Here is a 16,904-nt window from a genome sequence, read left to right on the forward strand (position 1 = left end):
TTTGTTGTGGTGCCATATTCTTTCAATTTTTTAATAATGGATTTAATGGTGCTCCGTGAGATGTTCAAAATTTCAGATATTTTTTTATAACCCAACCCTGATCTGTACTTCTCCACAACTTTGTCCCTGACCTGTTTGGAGAGCTCCTTGGTATTCATGGTGCCGCTTGCCTGATGGTTCCCCTTGCCAGTGTTCCAGACTCTGGGGCCTTTCAGAACATGTGTATATATACTGAGATCATGTGACACTTAGATTGCACACAAGTGGACTTTATTTAACTAATTATGTGACTTCTGAAGGTAATTGGTTGCAGCAGATCTTATTTAGGGGCTTCATAGACAAGAGGGTGAACACATATACACGCACCACTTTCCCATTTTTTTTTTTTTTTTCTTTTTTTTTTTTAAAACAAGTTATTTTTTTCATTTCGCTTCACCAATTTGGACTATTTTATGTCTGTTCATTATACGAAATCCAAATAAAAATCTATTTAAATTAGAGGTTGAAATGCAACAAAATAGGAAAAACGCCAAGGGGGGCGAATACTTCTGCAAGGCACTGTAGGTAGCCTGTGACAACAAATTCTAAAAGCATACTGTATGACAGAACCATAGACCGTTTTGCCAACATGAAAGATAGGAGGATGGCATTGGCGTTCAACTGGTCTACAAGTACAGTAAGGTGAGTCAAACATTTGTTTTGCTTGCGTGCACACACACAGAAATCAGTACCATGGACAGCCACATGATATTTAGCAACATTGGACTAAATTGTTTTTGGTATAATAAGTTCATTTTCAGTGTAATAAAGCATATATAGCCTTGTTGATTTGATGTTTAAATGTTTAAGTTGAAATGGTGCAGGAATAGCGGAGGCAGTGCTCCTGTTGTCTTTGTGCTGACTCTGTGGTAACTCTGTGGTAACTCTGTGGTAACTCTGTGGTTCTAAATCAGTAGATGTTTAGTAAACTGTCTAAAACATGAACTTGCTTGACCTTGGAGGTCATAACTGTTTGCTACATGCAATATCTGCTTTGTAGACTTCACTGGTCAGATGTTGCTCTCCGGTTATGTGATGAAACAAACATGTGTGTAGTTGAATGTATTCCGCCACTGTGACTGTTGTCTTTTTGTTGTCACGAGCCAGCCTAATTTTATATCACGATGGCGTATGAACGAATGCGTTATAGAGCAAACAAGGCAACATATGTTGTAATATTGCTTTTTTACTGGCTTGGCCTCCTCAGTGATTTTACTCACACACCGCTACTGTGTCTGACACTATTTTAGCCAGTGGGGCCTCTGGGAGTGAGTATTCCAGTCTTGGGCCTGTCCTGCAATCGACTTTGTCTCTCCTCCTTTCTAACACTTGCTCTCACTTTCCCTATCTCTCCCTCCTCTCTTTTGTGCTCTCCCCATCTCTAACGCCCTCCCTCCTTCCCACTCTCCCTTTCCTGGCTCCTAGTCTCTTCTCTAAGGATGTCTCTGGTTTAACCCAAATTAGGGCCTGATGGGTCAGTTTCACCCCCCTCAGTGCTCCTCTCCCCTCGTCTCTTACCCTTCATCCTCTATCCTTCGCCCTTTGCCCCATATTCCTCGTCCATTGCCCCTTGTGAGCCACAGGGGAGAGACAATTTTCCATTCATTTGAAGACTCCACTTTTCATGCATGCCCTGGGAAGAACATCTACTGTAGATCACTTAGAAAGACAGAGAGAGAGAGAGAGAGAGAGAGAGAGAGAGAGAGAGAGAGAGAGAGAGAGAGAGAGAGAGAGAGAGAGAGAGAGAGAGAGAGAGAGAGAGAGAGAGAGAGAGAGAGAGAGAGAGAGAGAGAGAGAGAGAGAGAGAGAGAGAGAGAGAGAGAGAGAGAGAGAGAGAAGTCGAGAGAAGAGCCGAAAAAGGCGAAAATGTAACTTCACTAAATTCAGATGTCAGCGGGCATCTGTTCTGGGGCAGTCCAGGGTGCAAAGAGAGCTCAAACTGCAGTGTTAATACTTTTATATCTGATACATATTAAATGAAAGATTATGACTTCATCCATTTACACCCATATATAATTCATATAAGCCCATAAATTTGCCTCGTATACATACGTCTGGGGCTGCTGAGTGTGAAACGCTGCGGTGAGTTGGCATGGTGATGGCGGCCTAACGGCCAAGAACACTTTTAAATCGGTGGGCCCCTCAGCTCTCCTGTCATCGGCTTGGTCAACACCGCAGACCCTAAAGGCCTCATTCAACCCTGCCGTTATTACCACACTGACACGCTCTTTTTCTCCATCCTTAATCTTTTGTGCTTTTTCCCGCTCTAAGGAGGACACAACCTACGTAAGACCAATTGTTGACACTAGGATTCAAAAGTTGGACACCCAAGCTAGACAACTGGGACTTCCAGAGTTAGAGTTAAAGTACAGTATATAGAATATGCGCCTAGAAACACATGATAAAGTTTCCAGTACTTGTAGTGTATCTGTTTATCTTAAGTGGAGACTCTTAATAGTGTTGGTGGTGTGTCCGTACCAACCAATCATGACCTTAAAGTGGGGTTTCAGAGGTGGTGGGACGGTCTTGAAAACGTGTTGTCATTCTCGGGTCAAATTCAACATGACAGTGTTGCATGTGAATGCCACTAGATGACATTTCTGTACTATCGCACCCATGTAAATTCCAAATCAACTCCTAAGTAAGGAAGCTTACTGTTGTTTCACCTCAGATTTTCACATACCGGTAAGCACAGTCAGGACCAGACATAAGTAAGAATGTCATCCCATGAAAAATCCCCTGACAATAACATAAAATATCAGCATAACCGTAAAACAGTATAACAACAAAGGCCTGTGAAAACAATGCAAAATATTTCCTTTTATGCGAGGGGATTGTTAGGTATTATCAGTGGTATTTCCAGAGGAGCCTCTGTCTGTGGACTGCAGAGAAGAGCAGCTAGCGATACAGAGGTGCTGAGCCGAGCGGCCTACCACTGTCCCCTCATAGCCAGATTCCTAAACACACTAAGTGGTAACAGGCATGAGGGCTACAAAAATAAACGCAGTACCTCACAGCCATTGTTCCCTTGCGTATGTAGTGCATAGTTCGTCCAGAATTCCACAATTAGGGAGGAATGTCGAATAATGTTTGTAGTGCGGCCCTCCATGAGGTTCTCTAGACATACCATAATCAAACCAAAATAAAGAAGCACTCGGGGAGCTTCTCTTTTTTCAACTTCAGAATTCTCTCTCTTTCTTCATTTCTCTTTCAATCTCTCTTATCCCCCCTTTTAAGAGCCCATCTTTCATATGTCTGCAGGGAGATTTGAATGGAAGGGACTGTAAGTGTGTGCCAATAGCTGATTTCTATGAGACGCCGTCTTGGCTGACTGTTGATGAATGACTTTGTGATGATGACTGAAACAGAGGGGAGGAAAGAGATGGCAAACCCACCTGCTTCTTCTTTCTGATGTCGCCTCACACAGAGTTGTTTAGCAGCCATGTTAAATACAGAGAGTGCCAGCGAGACAGTGCTTCCAGGCCTTTGCAATGAGAATGATAGAAAACAGCCTAGTGCCTTGAATCTGGCTACATCAGAAAGACACAAATAATCCCCACAATAGCCCTATTTGGGGCTTTTTCCACCCCCCTCTCTTTAGCATGACGCTGTCCAAAAACATCTACTAGCATCTGACATTGTTAGATTTTTTTTCCAGTCACCGCTAGAAATTCAAGACCACAAGGACCCTCAACAACCGCTGCAAAATGTCTCTGTCCTCAGTGTTCGAGTTTCACGGCCGCCAAGAAAAACCTCTTTACTACTGGAGCCCCTCAAGGTCCATGACAAAAAGAAGTTCCAGAGAGAATCAGAAACCGTTTTTCTCACTGCTGCTCAATCATCCTCCATGGCACAGAGTAGGAATCCTGCACATACTGGCAGGTATTAGAGCAGTGGAGGCCTCAGCATCTCCTCGCAGTAACACTAACAAACTGGTGGAAAAAATATGTCTTTTATTTCAATGTTTTTATGAATACCACTAGCAACAACAGAATAAACTAATTTTGAATTACATACCTACAGTAGAAAATAAGAGAATATCTTTTTTCTAATGATGTCAACTCTATTTCTCAACTAAAATTGAATACATTACACTCACTGGAGTATCTAACATAGGCTTTGAAAAAGCACCCACGAATACACTACCAGTGTGGCAAGTGCCGCTGGCTGCTGGTAAGCTTTCTTGACTAGGACATTCATTTTTGCCAACACATGACTAACCTTTGTTCACCACATGCTCTTAAAGAACAAAATTGGAGTTACCTTTCCAGCTTATAGTCTTTGTAAGAGTTAACACTTCCTCTTCCAATTACAATGTGGGGAGAACAAAATCATTTAAAACTATGTACCTGATCTATTTATTGTAAAATGTTGATTACTTCTCCTTGCCATTATCATGCACCTAATGATAAGACAAGACGTGCAAAAAATACAGTACCAGTCAAAAGTTTGAACACACCTACTAATTCAAGAGGTTTTCTTTATTTTTACCATTTTCTATATTGTGGAATAATAGTGAAGACATCAAATCTATGAAATAATAACACATGTGGAATCATGTAGTAACCAAAAAAGTGTTAAACAAATCAATATATTTTATATTTGAGATTCTTCAAAGTACCCTTTGCCTTGATGACAGCTTTGCACATGCTTGGCATTCTCCCAACCAGCTTCATGAGGTAGTCACCTGGAATGCATTTCAATTAACAGGTGAGCCATGTTAAAAGTTAATTTGTGGAATTTCTTTCCTTCTTAATGAGTTTGAGCCAATCAGTTGTGTTGTGACAAGGTAGGAGTGGTAAACAGAAGATAACCCTATTTGTTAAAAGACCAAGTCCATATTATGGCAAGAACAGCTCAAATAAGCAAAGAGAAACAACAGTCCATCATTACTTTAAGACATGAAGGTCTGTCAATCCGGAAAATGTCAAGAACTTTTAACGTTTCTTCAAGTGCAGTCGCAAGAACTGGCTCTCATGAGGACCGCCACAGGAAAGGAAGACCCAGAGTTACCTCTGCTACAGAAAATACGTTCATTAGTGTTACCAGCCTCAGAAATTGCAGCCCAAATAAATGCTTCAAGTAACAGACACATATCAACGTCAACTGTTCAGAAGAGACGGCTTGAATCCGGCCTTCAGCAGCAAGTCGATCTGCTGCAAAGAAACCACTACTAAAGGACACCAATAATAAGAAGAGACTTGCTTGGGCCAAGAAACATGAACAATGGACATTAGACCGGTGGAAATCTGTCCTTTGGTCTGATGAGTCCAAATTTTAGATTTTTGGTTCCAACCGCCGTGTCTTTGTGAGACACAGAGTAGCTGAACGGAAGATCTCCGCATGTGTGGTTCCCACCGGGAAGCATGGAGAAGGAGGTGGGATGGTGCTTTGCTGGTGACACTGTCAGGGATTTATTTAGAATTCAAGGCATATTTAACCAGCATGGCTTCCACAGCATTCTGCAGCGATACACCATCCCATCTGGTTTTCAACAGGACAATGACCCAACAGACCTCCAGGCTGTGTAAGGTCTATTTGACCAAGAAGGAGAGTTATGGAGTGCTGCATCAGATGACCTGGCCTCCACAATCACCCGACTTCAACCCAATTGAGATGGTTTGGGATGAGTTGGACCACAGAGTGAAGGGAAAGTAGCCAGAAAGTGCTCAGCATATGTGGGAACTCCTTCAAGACTGTTGGAAAGGCATTCCAGGTGAAGCTGATTGAGAGAATGCCAAGAGTGTGCAAAGGCAAAGGGTGGCTCTTTGAAAAATCTCATGAAATAACACATATGGAATCATGTAGTAACCAAAAAAGTGTAAACAAATTTTGATTTGTTTAACACTTTTTTGGTTACTACATGATTCCATATGTGTTATTTCATAGTTTTGATGTCTTCACTATTATTCTACAATGTAGAAAATAGTCAAAATAAAGAATGAGTAGGTGTGTCCAAACTTTTGACTGGTACTGCATTTTTGCTAACGTGCAATATGATGGGGTTCCCTAGTTTTGCTGGTTTGCCAAGGAGGGGATCCCTGAGCAAGAAAAGGTTGAAGACCCCTGTCCTATAACATTCTTCCCGAGGTTTAAAGAGAAGAGCAATACCGGTGCAAAGGCGTATTGGGAGCCCGTTTTCCCCTTGCCGAGGGAGATATACTTCCCCCACAAAAATGTCTCTCGAAGGTAGTGTTACACTGAAATGAGTCCCTACCGCCGCTAGCAGAGTGATGCTGGCCGCTCTCCTTGACCTCTAATTGCTCCTTCTGGTCTGTCTAGAGTGTCATTGTTTCCAATCTCACTAGCTCTCCAATCAATCTAGCTTAATTAGGGCTGTAGAGTATAGACAGAGAGCAAGGAAGAGAAAAGAGGTTGAAAAATGAAAAGAGAAAAGATCTGTCTGGGCTCTTCCCGTGTTTCGTTGGTTTGGCCCCCCCAAGTGTGGGACGCTGATTGAGCCTGTGTGAAAGCCAGATTGGACTAACAGTCCCAGAGAACACCCAGCTGGGCCAGACACACACACCGCCGGGGGTAGAGTTACACTCTGCTCAAACAGGGCCAGCCAGGAGACAGTAGGACAGACTGACTGTGTATCAAAACCTCACAATCATGGACAGTGGATCACAGCATTGAGTAAGAACATTGTTGAGGGTAGAATGCACAGAATGCCATGTCAGGAATATACACTGAGTGTTGAAAACATTAGGAAAACATCCCCTTTTGCCCTCAGAACAGCCTCAATTCATTGTGGGACTCTACAAGGTGTTGAAAGCGTTCCACAAGGATGCTGGCCCATGTTGACACCAATGCTCTCCACAGTTGTGTCAAGTTGTCTGGATGTCCTTCTGGTGGTGGACCATTCTTGATACACATGGAAAACTGTTGAGCGTGAAAAACCCAGCAGCGTTGCTGTTTTTGACACACTTAAACCGGTGCGTATGGCACCTACTACCATACCCTGTTCAAAAGCATTTCAATCTTTTGTCTTGCCCATTCACCCTCTGAATGGCACACAAACACAATCCATGTCTCAAGTCTTAAAAATCCTCCCTTAACCTGTCTAATCCCCTTCATCTACACTGATTGAAGTGGATTTAACAAGTGACATCAAAAAGGAATCATAGCTTTCATCTGGATTCACCTGGTTAGTCTATGTCATGGAAAGAGCAGGTGTTTCTACTGTTTTGTGCACTCAGTGCATATAATACTTGATTGTACTTACAATTACTTTTTCTTGAAACATTTTCTGACACAAAACTGTTGACTAGACCCTGGAAAATGGGCAAATCCTAAATTGATGATGTGTATCAAATAGATATGAAAATCTCCCTTTGACATCAATGTGTCATTTGTGAGATTTTGGCGCTAATTTTGGCCCTAAGCTGTCTTGAACATCTATATTAAATGCCTATGCAAATCTCTCATTGACATCAATTCATGATCTGTGAGAAACTCTTCAAATGTAACACCAAGCTATATCTTTGTTTAGGACTCATGAAGCAGAGATAAAAACACAGACAGAAAGCTGACCTGTGTGGAGAGGAGCGGTTGAAGCAGGTCTTGGTCACATCTGTCACATTGGGGTTACAGCAGTCTCCGTTGTCGTAGAAGAAGTGGTCCCAGTTACACTCAGGGTCGCACACCCCGTTGCCCTGCTTGTACTCGGGGCATCGGCTGCGGTGCCTCTTACAGTCGCCTGCGTCGAAGCCCGTCAGTGTGTGGTTGCACTCTGGGTCACATGCCTCGTCGCCCACTTTGCTGATGTCACAGTTGGCCAGGACCAGACGGTGGCGCAGGGAGGAGTTGGTGACGTTGTGGACGCTCAACTCCCAGGTGATGTTGTAGACAGCGAAGGCCTTGTTGAGGTCCTGGTGTTGCAGTTGGATCTGATGAGGCGTGACAGTGGGCCTGCGCCCAGCATCGTCCCACACGTTGACCACACGGTATCGGATCGTCTTGGGTTTCCGGAAGGTCCAGGTGCGGTTGTAGTTGGTCACCACTTCCACGTTATCGCAGATAGTTTGACCACAGCTTGGAGGTTCCAGGGTGGTATCCAAGGACCCTCCACTTCCACTTCCTCCTACCCCTTCAGCTTGCCCCACCCTGCTGCTGCTACCCTCCTCTTGCTGGGGGAAGCTGCCATCCTTCACAGTCAGCCACTTTCTGGCCGGGTGCTCAAAGGTCTCCCGGATCACCAGCTGAGGCGCATCTTGAGGATCCTCGTGACCCTGCATATCCCTGATTATCTGCCTCTGTCCCCGGGCCTCCCTCCACAGATTGACCCTCTCCACAGCCCCACGGTAGTTATGGTTCAGAGCGTTCCCGCCCACCATCAGCACCTTGCACTTCTTGGTTAGATAGCTGAAGACGTTGCCCGACTGTTCCCGGCTAACACCCACCTGGGCGCCGTTGACGTAGAGTTTCATGTAGAGGCCGTCGTAGGTTACTGCCAGGTGGGCCCAGGTGTTGGGCAGGTATTGGCCATTGGAGTGGATGGAGGTAACTTTGTGGGCACGGTCCGTCTTTAAGGAGAAGAAGAAGCGTGGGTCGCAGTTGCCCTGCTCACTGATCGCCCGGATGCCCAGCAGCCAGCCCCGGTCGCTGGAGGCATAGAAACACTTATCATACAGACCTGGGAGAAAGCAGAGAGCGAGAGAGACAGTTAACATGAGAAAGAGAGACATGGTAAGAAAGAAAGAGGGAGAGAGACAAAGAATAGAAGGATAGAAAGAGAGAAAAAAAGAGAGAATGAAGCTTTGACTTTCAGATGTTCTTTAGTAAGTTACCTAAGAGACACCTTCCATTAAGGTTGCACTATGCAGAAATCGCTCCATCATTTCCTGGTTGCTAAAACTCTAATAGTTCGCCAAATTTCAGTTATGTGACAAAATAAGCTTGTATAGTGTAGAGAATCTTTGTACCATCTAAACAGCTGTGAAATATATATTCCATAACCAAAAATATTGTTGTTTCAGCTGTTTGAAGCTGGTGTACAAAACCGAAAGTAAAAGACGCAAAAACAAAAGAACGGGAAGCATAGAAATAGCACACATAGAACAGATCTACCACTTCTTAGACTTGCTTTCAAGTAGAATGATAGATCTATAACTCTCCTTTCTATGTGAATTTTGCCGGGTCGCCCAAAAGGTTACATAGTGCAACTTCAATTAAAAGAGAACAACACAATCCAGATAGAGAGAGAGAGAGAGAGAGAGAGAGAGAGAGAGAGAGAGAGAGAGAGAGAGAGAGAGAGAGAGAGAGAGAGAGAGAGAGAGAGAGAGAGAGAGAGAGAGAGAGAGAGAGAGAGAGAGAGAGAGCGTTGGATAGTTCACTGATCACCTCTGGGACAGAGAGAAAGAGTAGATGTTAATCAACACTGAGCAGCACTGGGAGCCAGCATTTGTATTCTCAGTTAATAACAATTTTAAAGTTTAGTCTCAGGGGCTTCATGGCTTTGTCTCTTGAACATCATCAACCTAGGAGGTCTGCCTCGAGTCACCCTTATCCAATTTACTGTTCATTTGACATATTTTGAAATGAAACAGTAAAATTAACAGTGAAATGTAGACACTCTACTGTAAAATTTTACTTATAATTCATCCAACAAAATGTCAAATGCATCAGTGTGTTACGTAACAACATTCTCTCATTCATCAGATGTAGGCATTAACAATAAGGTACAGATTATGTCGTAGATGTACTAAAACGAAGATAGCATCAGAAAAATGTCCTGGAAATTGAGTTAAGGTGCATGCAGTATTTAGCTTGGGGAGACCCATAGACTCTTACAATGAATATTTCATGAATATGAGGCCATTTTAACATTTTGGGGAACCAGAAGATGTAGTTTCATGCAAAACCCTTGTTATGCTAGAGGCACCAAAACACCTTTTTCCTGTTGCACTTGGAAAGCATACAGTATGTCAAGTTCAGTGTGGTGATGTGTTTTCACTTCCCAGGGGATCTCTGAATGTTTACGTTTAGCGTGTTTGTTGTCTGTCTGTCTGTCTGTCTGTCTGTCTGTCTGTCTGTCTGTCTGTCTGTCTGTCTGTCTGTCTGTGCGTTCGTGCGTGGGTGCGTGCGTGCGTGTGCGTGTGTGTGTGTTTGAGTGTGTGTTGTGGTCATTAACAGTTAATGTGTATACGCCTTTGCACATACACCAGAGCACACTGACATGCCTAACACCTAGCAGAGCCCCTCAAGCATGAGGGATTCCATGTGCTCAAAAAATATTTGGGGGACCACCACTGCCAGGGGCATACATTACTCACATGTACAAACACGAGGGAAAGCAGCTCCTGAGTGGTGCAGCGGTCTAAGGCACTACATCCCAGTGTAAGAGGCATCACTACAGTCCCTGGTTCAAATCCAGGCTGTATCACATCCGGCTGTGATTGGGAGTCCCATAGGGCCGGGGTAGGCCGTCATTGTAAATAAGAATTTGTTCTTAACTGACTTGCCAAGTTAAATAAAGGTTACATCTCCATTCCTTCCCAGTCCACATAATGCAATAAAGAGACCCAAGCTGGTTTCAGGACTTCTTCATACAATGTGAACCAGGTAGGAGTATCCAATGCAATCCCCAACCCATCTTTGTTACTCCCTCTATATAGGACTTTTTTATTTAACTAGGCAAGTTAGTTAAGAACAAATTCTTATTTACAATGACAGCCCTAACCTGGACAACGCTGAGCCAATTGTGCGCCGCCCTATGGGACTCCCAATCATAGCCGGTTGTGATACAACATGGAATCTAACCAGGGTCTGTAGTGACTCCTCGAGCACTGAGATGCAGTGCCTTAGACCGCTGCGCCACTCGGGAGCCCACAGTTCCTCAATGAATTAATATGATCATGCTGATTAAAATCCGATCAAAGTCTTCACTCCCTTTAACATGATGCACATTAAGTAGGAGGATGTCCTCATTGGCTGAAAGGGGGTATTCTAATGGCCAAGCCATTCAAAGAGCTTAGTGGGGTTCAATGTCAAGGTCAGCCGTATTTAGTGTGACGTCCTCAGTGTTTCCACTACAGTGGAAGGAAAAACTCCTCCATCTGTCAGCTAGTGCACTCAAGGCTAAAAGGTATGTTAAAATGCGTGTTGTGCTTCTAGTGTAAACAGCTGTCATAATTCTGCCATGCTCAATTAATCTAACATAGTACACTTCTCCAGACCCAACCTGCTCTGTGTTTAGATGGGGCACACACATGCATGCATGCACGGACACACACATCCACACACACGCACAGGTATTTGCATACTGAAGCTACGGCTAAAAGCCATTCATGTCAGTTTAGAAGGCGACCTTGCTTGCACTTGCCATTTGTCTTCCCCCAAGGAAAACACACTCAGGTACAAAAAAAAGAAAACAAACGTCAGAGAAATCTGATGAAAAGCAGGGAGAGAGGGAACAATGGAGGCTAGCCCATTGTGTGTGCTTTTGAACTGTTCTGGCTCTGAAAGTCAGGGAAAGGGACTTTGCATTCAGACAAAGTGAAGTTTTACCTTTATTTAACTAGGCAAGTCAGTTAAGAGCAAATTCTTATTTCCAATGATGGCCTAGGAACAGTGGGTTAACTGGCTTGTTCAGGGGCAGAACAACAGATTTTTACCTTGTCAGCTCAGGGAGTCAATCTTGCAACCTTTCGGTTACTAGTCCAACACTCTAACAACTAGGCTACCCTGCCACCCCAAGTGACCGTCACACCGTTTATTTGACATGTTGGAAATGTACATTGATCCTTAGACTCTAAACACAATTCCTAACAGCACCAGGCTCCAGTGGGGGTTTCAATTAAATATTCAAATGACAGTCAATTACAAGTCAATTTCATTTTGCTCTATAACTAACTGGAGACATTTTTCAACAATGTAATTAACTTGAAACCTTCTCATTACGTTTAATGATTCAAAAGAGAATTGTGTAATATGCAAATGACCTTGTGGCAAACCTATACAGTAACAGACATCTTGGGGGAAATAACATTTATAATTTTCCAGCCTTAGATTATTTCAACAGAAACACCAAAGCTCATCTACCTAATGTCTGAAATCAAGAGACTACATGTAGCCTTTTGCTGTATGCCCTGTGGCTTTCCTCAAATGTATTATAAAACTAGAAATCTGGGTATTCAAGTTCAATACCCAGCTATCTCATTAGAAATACAGTATGTCAAAATGTTGACATTTAACCAAAGTAGTTATGTCATCTTAGATGTTATATGTATTCTTAGATGTTATATGTATTCTTAGATGTTATATGTCTTAGATGTTATGTCTTCTTAGATGTGATATGTCTTCTTAGATGTTATATGTCTTAGATATTATATGTCTTCTTAGATGTTATATGTCTTAGATGTTATATGTCTTGGATGTTATATGTCATCTTAGATGTTATATGTCTTAGATGTTATATGTCTTCTTAGATGTTATATGTTATATGTCATCTTAGATGTTATATGTCTTCTTAGATGTTATATGTTATATGGCTTAGATGTTATATGTCTTAGATGTTATATGTCTTAGATGTTATATGTATTAGATGGTATATGTGATATGTCATCTTAGATGTTATATGTCTTCTTAGATGTTATATGTCTTATATGTTATATGTCATCTTAGATGTTATATGTCTTCTTAGATGTTATATGTCTTCTTAGATGTTATATGTCTTCTTAGATGTTATACGTCTTCTTAGATGTTATATGTCTTATATGTTATATGTCATCTTAGATGTTATATGTCTTCTTAGATGTTATATGTCTTCTTAGATGTTATATGTCTTCTTAGATGTTATATGTCTTATATGTTATATGTCATCTTAGATGTTATATGCCTTCTTAGATGTTATATGTCTTCTTCGATGTTATATGTCTTCTTAGATGTTTTATGTCTTCTTAGATGTTATATGTCTTATATGTTATATGTCATCTTAGATGTTATATGCCTTCTTAGATGTTATATGTCTTCTTCGATGTTATATGTCTTCTTAGATGTTTTATGTCTTAGATGTTATATGTCTTAGATGTTATATGTCTTAGATGTTATATGTCTTCTTAGATGTTATATGTCTTCTTAGATGTTATATGTCTTCTTAGATGTTATATGTTATATGTCTTCTTAGATGTTATATGTCTTCTTAGATGTTATACGTCTTAGATGTTATATGTCTTCTTAGATGTTATATGTCTTAGATGTTATATGTCTTCTTAGATGTTATATGTCTTCTTAGATGTTATATGTCTTAGATGTTATATGTCTTCTTAGATGTTATATGTCTTCTTAGATGTTATACGTCTTAGATGTTATATGTCTTCTTAGATGTTATATGTCTTAGATGTTATATGTCTTCTTAGATGTTATATGTCTTCTTAGATGTTATATGTCTTCTTAGATGTTATATGTTATATGTCTTCTTAGATGTTATATGTCTTCTTAGATGTTATATGTTATATGTCTTCTTAGATGTTATATGTCTTAGATGTTATATGTCTTCTTAGATGTTATATGTCTTCTTAGATGTTATATGTCTTAGATGTTATATGTCTTCTTAGATGTTATATGTCATTGGTTATTAGTTATATATCATCTCACAACTAAAACCTGCATAGCACTAGTGCATCACTGCTGATGCATTTGCCAACACAGGCATTTATTGTCTACAGCTGGTCATGGAAGAGAAAATCTGATCCACTGTCTTGCATTTTCCTTTCTCTGATGCGGGACAGGCATTCATGACCTGGTAAAAGGGCAAAAGGGCAGATGTAAAATTCATCTCACATTAGGACACGGAACATGTGTGACATGAACTGCCATGAGGATGTAAAGCACATGGCAGCATTCAGTCAAGTTAAATTACAGTTTGAGTGTCCCCTTCCTCTTTAAAGACCATCTTTATGTAGCTTTCAAAAGCGGGACACCAATTGTAACCACATGTCAACATGTCACAATATGGAGAAGAGAAGTTACAGAGGCTCCTCAGATTTTTTTGACTGGAGGGTTAGCTCAAAGTGTCTACGCTAAAGCAAAAACCATCGTCCTTGATTCTAAAATGAAAGGCTGCTCAGTGACTGGTGTTGGTATAGGGTTTGCTCGTGTTTGAACGAATGCGCAAATCAAATCAGCTAGCCAATGAAATCGCAACACTGAGCTATTCCATTACTGCTACCATGGAATCTACCCTGGCTTCCTTTTTTCCCTTATTTTTGGGTGGTCCTTTCTACTTTCTGTTTGCGCATGCTCATTTTGTCAGCGCTGTTCATGGTCCTGAATCTTGTTGTTCTGCTGGAATCATTTTCATACAGTTCCATTGGCCACATCTACATTACAAATGACAAAGTAAGTGTGTGTGTGTGTGTGTGTGTGTGTGTGTGTGTGTGTGTGTGTGTGTGTGTGTGTGTGTGTGTGTGTGTGTGTGTGTGTGTGTGTGTGTGTGTGTGTGTGTGTCATACAGGTCAATTTAAAATCCCCAGCTGTTCTTACTGATTGATATCAGTAAGCAGACAGCGGGCACATCTCATGTCAATAGGCAGTGAGTTATCCTGGCAAGTGCCCATCATATGAATGCCTCTCTGTGTGTCTCAGAGCAAATGTTACATACTAGCTACCACAAACAAAGGTATTACTAAGTACATTTCATACTGTACACATGTCAGCAATGCAACATACATACATCGTGGGCCCTACATATGTCAGCAATGCAACATATGTACATATATATGTTGGTTCCTGAGCCCTGGAACACCTGGCTGGCTGTGAAAGTGGTTTGGACTAGGACTTCATGAAGTATTCTACTAGCCCTTGTTTTGGGCTGTAGAGTCAATAAAGACCAGAAAGGAACCACAGACAGATTTTTACAGGAGTTATCTCTGGTCCTCCGCCAGTCACTTTGGTCACACTCAGAGGTCTCCCTGTGTGTGTTGTATGGTAAACACTAAGTATATACCACACTACTGTACTTCTCGTCTCCCCTCACTTATCAAGCGGTGAGTTGACACACTCAATCAAAAAGCAGTGACAGTGATAAAAACCAGGGTAAAAAAACTAGGGTGTAACAGCTGTAGAAAACAAGCCTGGGTCAAAACAATAGGATGGGACTGCTTTAGGCCTGGGATTGTTGGGAGGTCTCAATTGGATTTAAAAGATTAGGCATTATTTGGTCTTTTTTTTGCCTTTACCTCCCTTATCTCACCTCATTTGCTCACATTGTATATAGACTTATTTTTCTACTGTATGTTTGTTTTACTCCATGTGTAACTCTGTGTTGTTGTATGTGTCGAACTGCTTTGCTTTATCTTGGCCAGGTCGCAATTGTAAATGAGAACTTGTTCTCAACTTGCCTACCTGGTTAAACAAAGGTAAAATAAAATAAATATAATAAAATAATAATATTTGTTGATTGGGAATTTATTTTGTATTTATTATTATAAGGGTCTTTTCCCAAACACACTAATCTTAATGTTATGAAAACAAACAATAAAATGACATGCATAGGATAGGCTAAGACAAGTATGAGGTTAATATGCATTGTTGGTAAAGGGCTCTTAAGTAAGCATTTCACAGTAAAGTCTACACCTGTTGTATTCGGCATATGACAAATAAAATGTGATTTGATTTGAATATAAGTGATATAACATTACTCGGTCGGGCTAAGACATTCATCTGAATCACAAAGCTCTCAACAGATTCCCAAAAGAGTTGAAATGCCTAGAGAGAATTTAATAAGGGTCTGGATTAGGCTGCCCCCAACCCCAGGCCAAACCTACACTCTGAGAAAACAAGGTGCTATCTAGAACCTAAAAGGGTTCTACGGCTGTCCCCATAGGAGAACCCTTTATAGTTCCACGTAGAACCATTTTGATGCCAAGTAGAACCCTTTGAGATCCATGTAGTTCTACGTGGAACGCAAAAGGGTTCTACTTGGAGCCAAAAAGGGTTCTCCTGGGGGGATAGCCAAGAGTGTAGCTAAGAGTGTAGCTAATAGACCTGGACAATATGGGCAAAAATCTATATCCCGATAAATTGACTGAATTATCACTATAATGATAAATTGAACGCTAAGTTTATAACATATATATTTTTTTACATATTACCCTTAAAACTACTGCTACTATGACATGAAATATTGTAGCTATCAATTGTCCCATCAACAATCACCCATACTAGCTAACATTTAATTTCAAACTTTACATTTCTCCAGTAGGGCACTATAGGTTATTTATCGTAATGAACGATATCAGCAAAATGTTCACAATAAGTGGTCGCTGTTAATAATTTTTGGTTTATAGTCCCAGCTCTACTCCTATCCACTGGGCATAGCCTTCAATTCATCTTCTCTTCCACGTTGGTTCAATGTCATTTCATTGAAATGATGTGGAAACAACATTGACTCAACCAGTGTGTCCAGTGGCTAGACCAGTGTTTCCTAAACGTGGTCCTCTGGGAGGCAAGGGGTGCACGTTTTGGTTTACCCCAACACTACACAGCTGATTCAAATAATCAACTAGTCATCAAGCTTTGAATCAGCTGTGTAGTGTTGGGGCAAAAATCTAAATGTGCACCCCTTGTGGTCCCAAGGACCAAGTTTGGGAAAAGCTGGGGTAACCACACATCCACACACAAATACACAACACACATGCACACAGGTACACGAAAAAACAGGGATGGTACAGTAGACCAGAATATACAGTATGTGTGTCTCAATCCATGAGAGGCCTTCACTAAGTACAATAACAGGTCTATCATAATAAACATACTATGCTAAACAACACATTAATCAAGATTGCCTTAGCAGAAGTGTGTGTCTGTGTGCGTGAAACCCTCCCTTCTCAAGGGTAAGTGCCTCACAAGGGGTAGACTACAAT

The 16,904-nt window shown here is 41.4% G+C and overlaps 1 protein-coding gene across 1 annotated transcript in view; it reads right to left on the reverse strand.

Annotated features, from left to right (window-relative positions):
• LOC139544610 (pappalysin-1-like) overlaps positions 1 to 16,904 on the reverse strand; it is a 96,355-nt gene that overhangs the window by 76,710 nt on the left and 2,741 nt on the right. Inside the window, exon 2 of the mRNA XM_071351938.1 lies at positions 7,573 to 8,674. Within this exon, the coding sequence (XP_071208039.1) occupies positions 7,573 to 8,674 (1,102 nt within the window). The remainder of the gene's footprint in view (positions 1 to 7,572; positions 8,675 to 16,904) is intronic.

This window comes from Salvelinus alpinus, chromosome 18, assembly GCF_045679555.1.
Source record: "Salvelinus alpinus chromosome 18, SLU_Salpinus.1, whole genome shotgun sequence".
Classification (NCBI taxonomy): domain Eukaryota; kingdom Metazoa; phylum Chordata; class Actinopteri; order Salmoniformes; family Salmonidae; genus Salvelinus; species Salvelinus alpinus.